At 45.2% G+C, this 12540-nt stretch overlaps 1 protein-coding gene across 1 annotated transcript in view; it reads left to right on the top strand.

The window, feature by feature from the left end:
* Window positions 1-12521, top strand: part of Tbxas1 (thromboxane A synthase 1) — a 149667-nt gene extending 137146 nt beyond the window's left edge. The window contains 5 exon segments of the mRNA XM_060378785.1: window positions 9167-9216; window positions 9219-9303; window positions 11051-11091; window positions 11094-11197; window positions 11632-12521. Coding sequence (XP_060234768.1) covers window positions 9167-9216; window positions 9219-9303; window positions 11051-11091; window positions 11094-11197; window positions 11632-11706 — 355 coding nt within the window. The 3' untranslated portion in view covers window positions 11707-12521.
* The last annotated feature ends 19 nt before the right edge of the window (window positions 12522-12540 follow it).

Genomic DNA, 12540 nt, shown 5'->3' with positions numbered 1-12540 from the left:
TGACAACCTCCCCCAGCTCGGGCACAGTTCCATGGCCTCCCCTCATTCAATAGCTGCTCCACGGACGCACCCAAGCTTACCAACCCCTGGCTGCCTTAGCCAGCAGGGCAAGTAGAGGGCCAAGGCTGCCTCCCAATAGACAGAGTGAGGTCAGCGTAGGCCTCATGCAGCAGAGCTCAGCACATTTCCATGAGTCAGACGGGAGCCCCAGCAACACTGACAAGGACAGCTATTCCCCAGCTTGCAGGGAGCCCTCCATGCTGGTCCTGGCAGATTCTAGTAGGGACAGAAAGGAGGAGGAGTTATGAGAACATGCCATGCGTCTTTTGGAACTGAAGTTGGAAATTTCATATTCCACATACTAGCTGAGTTTTAAGTTCCAGGTTTTGGAGGCAGCTCCAAGCCACATTCTGAGGACGTCAGAGACTTGGGATCTAAATGACGTCCTAGCCTGGCTTCTTTCTGTTTCTGAGATACCCAGAACAGAAAGATTAAAAAACAGAGGAAGCCCATAGTTACTCTTAATTCCTTTTATGAGAACAAGCAATATATCACTGCACTTTGTCTGATAATTGTATTACGTCTAAGGAAGTTAGGAATGCTTAAGCCTATCACTTGAAAAAAAAAAAAACCAGCATCAGATTATCTTTAGTGTATGTGGGAGGGGGAGTGTGTTGTGCAGGTGAGCATGCACATGTAGAAGTGACCAGACAATCACAGCTGTCATCCTCAGGAAGACCACCCACCACCAGGTCGGTCTCTGGCCTGAAGTCTAATCAGTTAGGTTAGACTGCAAGCCAGGGGTCCCCAGGGACATTATCTCTTCTTCCCCTGCAGTGGGATCACATGCCCACCACACACCCATCATCAAACTCAAGTGTGTGTGATGGCAAGGCACGCACTCTACCGACTGAGCCATGCCCCAGACCCAGGATTATTTAAAATTTCATAGTCATTACAAAAATAATACACTTCTACCTAAAAACAAAACACACCCTAAACAATACAGAAGAAGCTAAAGAAAACGAACTCCCAGCCCTGCTCAGTGACATCTCCCCAGAAGAGACCGTGGTAGTTTAGGCATTGTGTTGGTCCACTTCCCACCGCTGGCACAAACATCAGAGATAGACAACTTAAAGAAGGATTTGTAATGCCTCGTGCTTTCAGGCGGTTCCATCAAAGGTTAGCTTGCTCCATTGCATTCAAGCCTGTGGGAAGACAGAAATATCAGTGGAAGGGCATGGTGGAGGAAGGCTGCTTACTTCATGAAAGCCAGAAAGGAGAAAAGGAGGATAGAAAGAAAGAAAGGAGGGATAAGGGGAGAGGGTGGGAGGAGAGGAAAAGAGAAAAAGGGAGAGGGAGAAAGAGAAAAGGGAGAGGAACAAGAGGGAGAAGAAAGGGCTAGGGACAAGATAGATCCTTCTATGGCAGGCCCCCAACCAGCATCTTCCAATTAGGCCCACTGCCTAGTTTCCAATGCCACTAAGTTATGAATTCCATCAATGGATAAGTTCAGAGGCCCCATAATCCAATGACTCCCCTGAAGACCCACCTACAAACAAGGCACTGAGAGTCAAGCTTTAAACACATGCCTCTTTTGGGGGAACACTTTATATTCAAACTATAGCTGGGATTCTTCTAGAAATGTTATGTTCACATGCCAAATGCATATAATCTACCTCTGAAAAATAAAACATGCTCAGACAAAACAAACAATCTGGCTAGATATTTTCTACTAGATAAAGAAGATGTCCTGGTTCTATATCAGTAGTTCTCAACCTATGGGTCATGACCCCTCTTGGGGGTCAAATGACCTTTCACAGGGGCTGCCTAAGCCCATCAGAAAACAGATATTACAATTCATAACAGTAGCAAAATTACAATTACATACAGCTAGTATGTGGAATATGAAATTTCCAACTTCAGTTCCAAAAGACACATGGCATGCTCCTCCTTTCTGTCCCTACTAGAATCTGCCAGGACCAGCATGTAGGGCTCCCTGCAAGCTGGGAAGTAGCAACAAAAATAATTTTATGGTTGGTGGTTACTACAACATGAGAAACTGTATTAAAGGGTCTCCGTGATGGGAAGGGTGAGAACCACTGGCCTAGGGAGATAGCTGCCCAACAGAGGGCATACTTATACTACAGAGCTGTGTCCTTGGAGATGGTCCAAACGGTAGCTTATGTTTTGTGTGTCTATTCACAATGAAATAATAAAAAACAAACCAGCCTCACCAAGACCAGTTCTAGCATTAGAATACTCAAGAGTTCTCAGAGCAGCTATAGGACAGACACCCTTATTCTAGACACCTTTCTATATTGCTCTAAGTATTTATAGCCCCGAAGGATTTCCACTGATTCTAGGCTCTTGCTGAGTGAAGTGCAGCAGTGAGCAGGTATGGGAGCTGGAACCGGGCAGACGGAAGGAGCTTGCAGCCCCCACTATCCTGGCCATGTAGCAGAACCAGGACTTTTCTACACAGGGAAGGTGTCCTGTGGCTGACCTTTGACATGGGCTGATTTTCTGGATTTCTTGTCTCCCATTTCCTTCTCTTAGTCACAGCTTCATTCATGAATGACAGTCAGTGGCCCAGAAGGGCCAAGTAAAATAAAAGCTGCCGGATATCCATTGGGTGGACCACCTAACACCTTTGAGGGTCTTGGCATGAGGACCATCCATGGGAGGAGGAGATAAACCAGACAGCAGGGATGGACCACCAGATGGGAGGAAAGGAAATGGGAGAAGCTGGGGGTAATTAGAAGAGGTTTGATTGTGAATGAAAGCCTAAGAAAGTTGAGAACAATCCATGCACCCCTACCAGAAACCAGTCCTTGAAAGGTACCTACACACCCCAGCGCAAGGCACACAGAGGGCACCCATGCCTCAGTTCACCTGCAAATGGGAAACGTCTGAAGAGAGGAGGACGAGGAAGGGTCTTTGTGTACTGAGATAGGCAGGTAGATTTAGAGAGAAACCCATAGACCACCACAGTCCCAGCTGTGGTTAGAGAGAATATTAAAGAGGGCGGTGATAACACGAAAACAGTACCTGTAACTCCACCCTTTTCCAGAAAAAGGCTTTACCCCATCCTTTAACATTCTCTATAGACTCTGACAGAACCCATAAGAGGCTGTTCTCAAGATCAAAAGGCTAAAGATCACATGTTTGCACCCTAAAGTAAGGAAAGCAGGCCTGCACTCTGCCTCTACTTGGATTTCCAGAGCTCATTTCTAGTCCCAAAGCAGAACAGCACCCTGAAGAGAAGCTCGGGGTGGGGCAGTCAGGCAAGGACTTTACAGGGTTTGGACTCTGGGTTCCAGTGGTGGCACGAGTAGAGAAGAGGCTGGGATGTGGTGGCTACAGGTAAGGAAAGGACTTGAAGGGACTCAATAGTTGACAACTGTCTGTTCTACCTCAAGCTTGGGCAGAGTAGTTGGCTTTGTTTCTACTACTAAAGCAAATGGTAGCTTTACATCTGAGTCCTACCTTACTGGGCAAGGACCCGAAGGAAGAGACAAGACATTTCAGTAGACCCAGGTGCTCTCCGTGCTCAGCTCCAAGGGTGGACTCATATGGCCATAGACTTGTGTAGAGCCAGTTAGGTTAGCCTGGCCCACGGGAATAAGGCAAAACTCAAGAGAGCTGTGTTGGGCTTGCGTTGCAGGGAATGGCGTTCGTGCTTTCTTTCTTGCTTGCTTGCTTGCTTTCTTTTTTCATTAAATTTTTATTTTTTATATTAATTACAGTTTATTCACTTTGTATCCTAGCTGTAGCCCTCTCCCTCATTCCCCCCCAATTCCACCCTCCCTCCCTCATCTCCTCCCACACCCCTCTCCAAGTCCACTGATATAGTCTATCAGGTCTCATCACTACTGGCTGCATTGTCCTCCTCTGTGGCCTGCCAAGGCTGCTCCCCCCTCAGGGGGAGGTGATCAAAGAGCCAGCCAATCAGTTCATGTCAGAGACAGTCCCTGTTCCCCTTACTAGGGTACACACTTGGATACTGACCTGCCATGGGCTACATTGGAGCAGGATTTCTAGGTTATATCCATGCATGGTCCTTGGTTGGAGTATCAGTCTCGGAAAAGACCCCCGTGCCCAGATTTTTGGTTCTGTTGCTCCCCTTGTGGAGTTCCTGTCCTCTCCAGGTCTTACTATCTCCCCCCCCCTTTTTTTTTTTTCATAAGATTCCCTGCACTGTTCCCAAAGTTTGGTTATGAGTCTCAGCATCTGCTTTGATACACTGCTGGGTAGAGTCTTTCAGAGGCCCTCTGTGGTAGGTTCTGTCCTGTTTCCTGTTTTCTCCTTCTTTCAATGTCCATCCTATTTGTCTTTCTGAGTAAGGATTGACTTACCCAGGGTCCTCCTTCTTGGTTAGCTTCTTTAGGTGTACAGATTTTAGTATGTTTATCCTATATTATATGTCTAATATCCACTTATAAGTGAGTATATACCATGTGTATCTTTCTCCTTCTGGGTTATCTCACTCAGGATGATCTTTTCTAGTTCCATCCATTTGCCTGCAAATTTCATGATTTCCTTGTTTTTAATTGCTGAGCAAATTGTGTAAATGTACCACAATTTCTGTATCCATTCCTTAACTGAGGGACATCTAGGTTGTTTCCAGGTTCTGGCTATTACGAATAAAGCTGCTATGAACATGGTTGAGCAAATATCCTTGTTGTGTACTTAAGCATCTTTTGGACATATGCCTAGGAGTAGTATAGCTGGATCTTGAGGAAGCCGTATTCCCAATTGTCTGAGAAAGCACCAGATTGATTTCCAAAGGGGCTGTACAAGTTTACATTCCCACCAGCAATGGAGGAGGGTTCCCCTTTCTCCACAACCTCTCCAGGCATGTATTGTCACTTGAGTTTTTGATCTTAGCCATTCTGATGGGTGTAAGGTGAAATCTCAGGGTCATTTTGATTTGCATTTCCCTGATGACTAAAGACGTTGAACATTTCTTTAAGTGTTTCTCTATATTCCTCTACAGAGAATTCTCTGTTTAGCTCTATACCCCATTTTTTTAATTGGATTACTTGATTTGTTGCTTTTTAACTTCTTTAGTTCTTTATATGTTCTGGATATCAGCCCTCTGTCAGATATAGGGTTGTTGATGATTCTTTCCCAGTCTGTAGATATCAGAAGATGGAAAGATCTCCTGTGCTCATAGATCAGTAGGATTAACATAGTGAAAATAGCCATTCTGCCAAAAGCAATCTATAGATTCAATGCAATTCCCATCAAAATACCAACACAATTCTTTACAGACCTTGAAAGAAAAATTCTCAACTTCATATAGAAAAACAAAAAACCCAGAATTGCCAAAACCATCCTGTACAACAATAGATCATCTGAAGGTATCTCCATCCCTGATCTCAAGGTGTACTACAGAGCAATAGTAATAAAAACTACATGGTACTGGCATAGAAACAGAATGGTGGGTCAATGGAATAGAATAGAAGACCCCAAAAAATGGAAAAAAAAAAAAGAAAGAAAGAAAGTATCTTCAACAAATGGTGCTGGTCTAACTGGATGTCTACCTGCAGAAAAATGCAAATAGATCCATATTTATCACCCTGCACAAAACTAAAGCCCAAGTGAATTAAAGATCTCAACATAACCAAAACGATCCTGTACAACAACAGATCATCTGGAGGTATCTCCATCCCTGACCTCAAGCTGTACTACAGAGCAATAGTAATAAAAACTGCATGGTATTGGCATAGAAACAAAAAGGAGGATCAATGGAACCGAATAGAAGACCCAGAAATAAACCCACACACCTATGAATACTTGATTTTTGACAAAGAAGCCAAAACTATTCAATGGAAAAAAAGACAGCATCTTCAACAAATGGTGCTGGTCCAACTGGATGTCTACATGCAGAAAAATGAATATATATCCATATTTATCACCCTGCACAAAACTAAAGTCCAAGTGGATCAAAGACCTCAACATAAAACCAGATACTCTAAATTGGTTAGAAGAAAAAGTGGGCAACAGCCTAGGACTCATTGGCCCAGGAGACAACTTCCTGAACAGAACACCAACAGCACAGGCTCTAAGAGCAACAATCAATAAATGGGACCTCATGAAACTGAAAAGCTTCTGTAAAGCAAAAGACACTGTTGTCAGAACAAAATGACAGCCTACAGACTGGGAAAGGATCTTCACCAACCCTTTATCTGACAGAGGGCTGATATCCAGAATATATAAAGAACTAAAGAAGTTAAAAAGCAATAAATCAAGCAATCCAATTAAAAATGGAGAATTCTAAACAGAGAATTCTCTGTAGAGGAATATACACTTAAAGAGATGCTCAACATCCTCAACCATCAGAGAGATGCAAATCAAAACAGCCCTGAGACCCATACACCCATCAAAATGGCTAAAGTCAAAAACTCAAATGACAACACATGCTGGAGAGGTTGTGGAGAAAGGGGAACCCTCCTCCATTGCTGGTTGGAATGCCAACTGGTACAACCATTTTTGAAAGCAATCTGGCGCTTTCTCAGACAATTAGAAAGACCGTTTCCTCAAGACCCAGCTATGCCACTCCTAGGCATATGTCCAAAATATGCTCAAGTACACAACAAGGACATTTGCTCAACCATGTTTGTAGCAGCTTTATTTGTAATAGCCAGAACCTGGAAATAATCTAGATGTCCCCTCAGTTAAGGAATGGATACAGAATTGTGGTATTTTTACACAATGGAATACTACTCAGCAATTAAAAACAAGGAAATCATGAAATTTGCAGGCAAATGATGGGATTGAAAAGATCATTCTGAGTGAAATATCCCATGAAGGAGAAAGACACACATGGTACATACTGACTTATTTAGACCTATAAGATATGATAAACATAATGAAATCTATCCACATAAAGAAGATAATCAAGAAAGAGGACCTGGGGTAGGATGATCAATCCTCACCTAGAAAGACAAATGGGATGGGCATTGGATGTAGGAGAAAACAAGTAACAGGCCAGGAGCCTGCTACAGAGGGCCTCTGAAAGACTCTACCTAGCAGTGTATCAAAGCAGATACTGAGACTCATAACCAAACCTTAGGCAGAGTACAGGGAATCATATGAAAGAAGGGGGAGTTAATATGACCTGGAGAGGACAGGAGCTCCACAAAGATCAAATATATCTGGGCACAGGGGTCTTTTATGAGACTGTTTCTCCAAGCAAGGACCATGTATGGATATAACCTAGAACCCCTGGTCGGATGTAGCCCATAGTAGCTCAGTATCCAAGTGTGTTCTCTAATAAAAGGAACAGGGACTATTTCAACATGAACTCAATGGCAGGCTCTTTGACCTCCCCACCCCTCAAGGTCGGAGCAGCCCTGCTAGGCCACAGAGGAGGACTTTGCAGCCAGTCCTGAAGATACCTAATAAAACAAGTTCAGATGGAAGGGGAGGAGGACCTCCCCTATCAGTGGACTTGGAAAGGGGCAGGGAGAAGATGAGGGAGGGAGGGTGGGATTGGGAGGGAATGAGGGAGCGGGATACAGCTGGGATACAAAGTTAATATAATGCAACTAATAATAAAAATAAAGAAAGAAAGAAAAGAAAAAAATAAAACCAGACACACTAAGCTTGTTAGAAGAAAAAGTAGGGAAGAGCCTTGAACTCATTGGTACAGGAGACAACTTCCTGAAAAGAACACCAACAGCACAGGCTCTAAGAGCAACAATCAATAAATGGGACCTCATGAAACTGAAAACCTTCTGTAAAGCAAAGGACACTATCTTCTGAATAAAACGACAGGATTCATGCATTTCTTAAGTAACGGTTGTAGGAAGCTGTGGTCAGACAAGACATAGAACTCTGAGAACCAACAACAGTCATCACAGACAGGCTCCTGGGGGAGAGCCAGTAAGGCGGCTCAGAAGACCCAGCTCTGGTCTCAAATCCCTGGCTCCACACTCCATGCAGCCCGAGTGGGCAGATACCTCATGCTGTAGGGGCAGCTCTCGCTCCCTTACCTGCTCATGATCCTAGTCCCAGCTATCCGTTCCGAACTAGCAATGCCTGTGCATCCCAAAATGCTTCCAGCTTCCTGTTTCTGATCTGTTTTCTTCTAGTCACAGCTTTATTCCATGAAATATCACTGTTATTAGTCAGGATTCCTTTAACGTAACAGAACTGATAGAATGAGAATATACATCCGTGGGACTTATTAGAGTGGCTTACGGCTGTGGTCTGAGGAGGCTGACAGCGGCTGTCTCCTGAAAGAAAAAGACCCTGGGAGTTGTTGAGTCCATGAGAGTGGAGGTCTCAGTGGTCCCAGCCTGGTGCTGGAAGTTCTAGACAGCTTAAGGTTTTCAATCTGCATTGGAATCCTGAAGAAACAGGTTCTAACACCAGTGAAGCAGTGAAACAGGATAGATGAACTTGCCAGTGAGAGTGAGGACAAGCAGGCAAAAAGCAAAGCTTACTTCTTCCATGTCCTTTTATGTTGGTGGTGAGCAGAGGTATGGCCCAGGTTTAGGGTGGGTCTCCCATCTCAAATAATCCAACCAAGAAAAGTAGCTCACAAGTGTATCCAGCTCGTTGGGTTCCAGTTAACTCCAGATGTAGTTAAGTTGCCAACCAGGATCATCCGTTAGTGAACGATCCACTATTAGTCAAGGGACGTATGGGCTAAGTTAAGATGTAGGTTGCAGGTCCACAAGATGGGCCCCCCAGTATTTTCACAATCTTATCATGAGGACCAACCATGGAGTGGGGGACAGGGACAGAATCCAGACAACAGGGCTCTGCTACCAGATGAGAGGACATGAAGTGAAAGGGGTAATAAGAGGAGGGTTAACTGTAAGTGAGAAAACAAGAGAGGCAGTAGCTTGGCCTGAACACAGCCCCCAGAAGGCACCTCTGCAACTCCCAGGTACACGGAGGGCTTTCCAGCACTCAGCCCATGGATGATGCATTATCTCCAACAGCCATGCATGTCACAGACATGAGACTGCAGGCTCCTTGGGAGTAGAGGGTTTGGGTACAACAGCTTGGTTTCTGTATGGTTCACCCTGGGAAGAGGGCTGGATCGCCTGTCTCCAGCATCACTCCACACCCCATCTTGGGCCCCATGACAACCTGAAGCCCCTACCTGATTGCACATGGCAAGGTTTCCTGCATCTGTCTTCCACAGGTTCACATGGGAGGCAGCACAGGACTGTGCGGTGCTGGGACAGCATATCCCTGAGGTACAGTGCTGGAGATAGCTGTGGGTGCCCTACACCGTGACCCAGAGCACTGGCCGTACCCTGAGACCTTTAACCCTGAAAGGTAAGTGAATTCTGTCTACAACAGGAGTCCTTGAGGGATGTGAGGGTATGGGATAAAAATTTTGTCATGGCGTAAGCAGCCAGGAGACAGGGGTATAGTCATTCCTGGACAAGGATCACATCAATTCAGATAGGTTGTGCGGCATTGTTTCCAAAGAAAAAACTGAATCCAGAAGTCTAGCATGACAGCAGTAATGCACACAGGATCACTATCTTTTGTTTGTCGAGGGCAGGACACAGGAGGCAGGGTTGCTTGTTGCCGTTGTTGTTTTAGATTTTTAGATTTCATTTCTAATTATGTATATTGTGTGCATGTGAGTATAGATACCTATGGAGGACAGAAGAGCATCAGGTCCCATGGAGCTAGAGCTATAGGCAGGTGGGAGCTGCCCAACACAGATACCCGGAACCAAACTCTAGTCCTCTACAAGAATGGTATATGATCTTAACCATGGAACCATCTCTCCACCTTGCATGGTTATATTTTGTGTGCACACAAGAAATCAACAAAACGTCCCTTCCACACAGTGCGTCCAGATCAGCATAGCTGCCCTTTAAACCTAAATTCATGAGATCCAGTAGACCTGGATCCTCTTCCTTTCATGGACACAGTTCTGGTCCACTGTCAATTTCGTGTCTAGGCTCTGTGGTATAAATATCTGGGCAGCCCTCATGCCCTGTTCCTTGTCAGAGTCATCACTTTTCCTTCCTCTCTGACCCAGCAGGGAGGCAGGTAAGGAGTAGCTGTGCTTCTCCTCTTACTGGCGCCACCTGAGCCCAGCCCACCTCTACAATGTGCTCAGGGGGTGACAGTAACTAGCATCTCCCACCTCAGTGGGGCCTGCAAATGTGGCAAAGATTCATAACCAGAAACAGTAGCTGTGGGGCTCCCAGGATGTGGTCAAACTCAGACGTGGTCAAAGTGGGCAAGCTGGCTGGCACAGATCAGTGCCAGTCTCCACAGAACTAGGGATGAGATCTGATAGCAAGTCTAATCATTCTGCCATCAGTCCAAATCTGGAGGCTTCCAGGGGCTCAAGCCTCCCACATCCTGACCAGCAAAGCCAGTGTGGTGGGGAAGCAGATGCCAGTTTTCAATGAGATAGCAGATTGGGTCCCTGAGGCAGCTTCAAGGATGTGGCTAAATTGCCTACAAATTTCGCTGTGTGGTCCAGTGTGAGGGGAGGTGAGACATGATAGGTCAAGATATGCTGGTCAAGCCCTGGATTTCAGATTGTAGCCTGGCCTTACCACACACTTGGATGATGATGACTCCCTAGGTGAGGTGAGAGGGTACACTCAGTGATTGTCTGAATGGAACAGTGCTTCTAAGACTAAGACGAAGTGCCAAGGAGAAGTAGTAAGGCATGATGATCAGAGGCTACCAGCTACCCAGAGCCTTGAGGACAGTCCTGTACACAGGATCTTGTCGGCCCTGATGGAAGAAAGGGATCTCAGGTGAAGGGGTCACTCAGCCAAAAATGGGACTTTAGATCAGGGGCCTGAACCTGTGGGTCTCAACCCCTTTTGGGCTCACATGTCAGATATCCTACACATCAGATATTTACGTTACTATTAATAACAATAGCAAAATTAGTTATGAAGTTATGAAAGCAATGAAATAATTTTAGGTTTGGGGGTCACCACAACATGAGGAACTATGTTAAAGGGTCACAGCATTAGGAGGGCTGAGAACCACTGATTTAGCAGGTGTTTCAGGCCAACTGTAACCTTCATATGACCTACAGGTTCACAGCAGAGGCCTGGCTTCAGCAGAAGCCCTTCATGTACCTCCCAGGAGCTGCCTCGGGGTGCGGCTGGGGCTGCTGGTGGTCAAGCTGACGCTACTCCAGGTCTTGCACAAGTTCCACTTTGAAGCTAGCCCTGAGACCCAGGTAAGGGTCTGGTATTCCATGGAGGGGCCCACAATGCTTCTCTGCCCCACAGTCCATCAGCCTCTTCCAGGGCCAGGCTAGTCCCTCTCCCCTCAGGGAAGCCTATCTCTTGATCGAAGAGTATGACGAAAACAGCAGCCTCCATCCCATCCTCCATGTTAAGGGAGATGAACGTACGTTTTGTGCTGGGCTAAGTGCTGGCCCATTACCCCAGGCTGTATTTTCTTATTATCATCACTCTCAGTACAACAGCATCTCATAACTGCCACTGACGACTTTAGGCTGTGCAGCTTTCCGTACAGAAGCCAGGGACTCCCCCTCTGGCTCCTTCTGAACCCCAAAGGTCTTGTCTCCCAGCCAACAGCTTCAGGTGAAGGAAGTTTTCTGGTGGATATGGTTAACTTTGATGAATATTTTAATTTACTCTACTTTAGGTTCCACTTCAGCTAGACTCCAGATCTGCCCTAGGCCCTAAAAATGGAGTCTACATCAAGATTGTGTCACGCTGACCTAGAAGGTACATGGGAAAAACGGAGCACCTTGTAATGGTAACATCTGCAGATCACTGTTAGAAGGGTGCCCAGGATTCAAACAAAAGCCTCTCGGCGGGGAGAAGGGAGATGAAATGTTTAAAGATACCATTATCTTAGGATGATTAGTACATGGCATGTGAGCATAAGTTACTGACATCATAATTCCTAAATGTTTAATAAATGTCATGCTTCATTTTGACATTGCCAGTGTGGTTCAAAGCATGGTTTTCTTGGAACTGAGATTAAATAAAGGAGTATTTAAATAAGGGAGTATGGTGTCAAAGGAAGTCCTGACCTCCGGGCAGAAGTATTCTAAAGTGCAGGGACACTCAGGTAAATGCTCCTGACAGCACTGGCACTGACCTTTATAGCTTCTTGTGATTCATGAGTTTCAGAGAATAATGAGTATGGACACTCAGTCTCCAAAGTGGCTCCAAAGACTCATTATGCTTTGATTTCTGAAGTAAGGGCAAAGAGATGTATTGGAAATTTCTAATAAATTTATAATAACACAGGTTAAAGGACACTGTTTATACTCACTGGTGATGGTTTGGGAATGTAGGTTCTCTAGGTGATTAGGTCCAGAGCAGGAAGTCCTCATCAGTGAGATTAACACCCTTATATAATAAAGGGCCTAGGACACAGATGTCCAGCTATGAGGAATGATCCTTACCATGAATCTATAGGCACCTTGATTTTTAACCTCCTAGTCTCCAAAACCTTGAACAACAAATGCCTAGTACGCATTAAAACCACTATAGGTGGTTCTATTAGCCCAAAGGACCAAGATAATCCCAACACCCAGGAAAG

Source organism: Meriones unguiculatus, chromosome 3 (genome assembly GCF_030254825.1).
Source record: "Meriones unguiculatus strain TT.TT164.6M chromosome 3, Bangor_MerUng_6.1, whole genome shotgun sequence".
Classification (NCBI taxonomy): Eukaryota; Metazoa; Chordata; class Mammalia; order Rodentia; family Muridae; genus Meriones; species Meriones unguiculatus.
The sequence above is the reverse complement of the archived record's forward strand: the minus strand, read 5'-3'. Positions and strand labels throughout refer to the sequence as shown.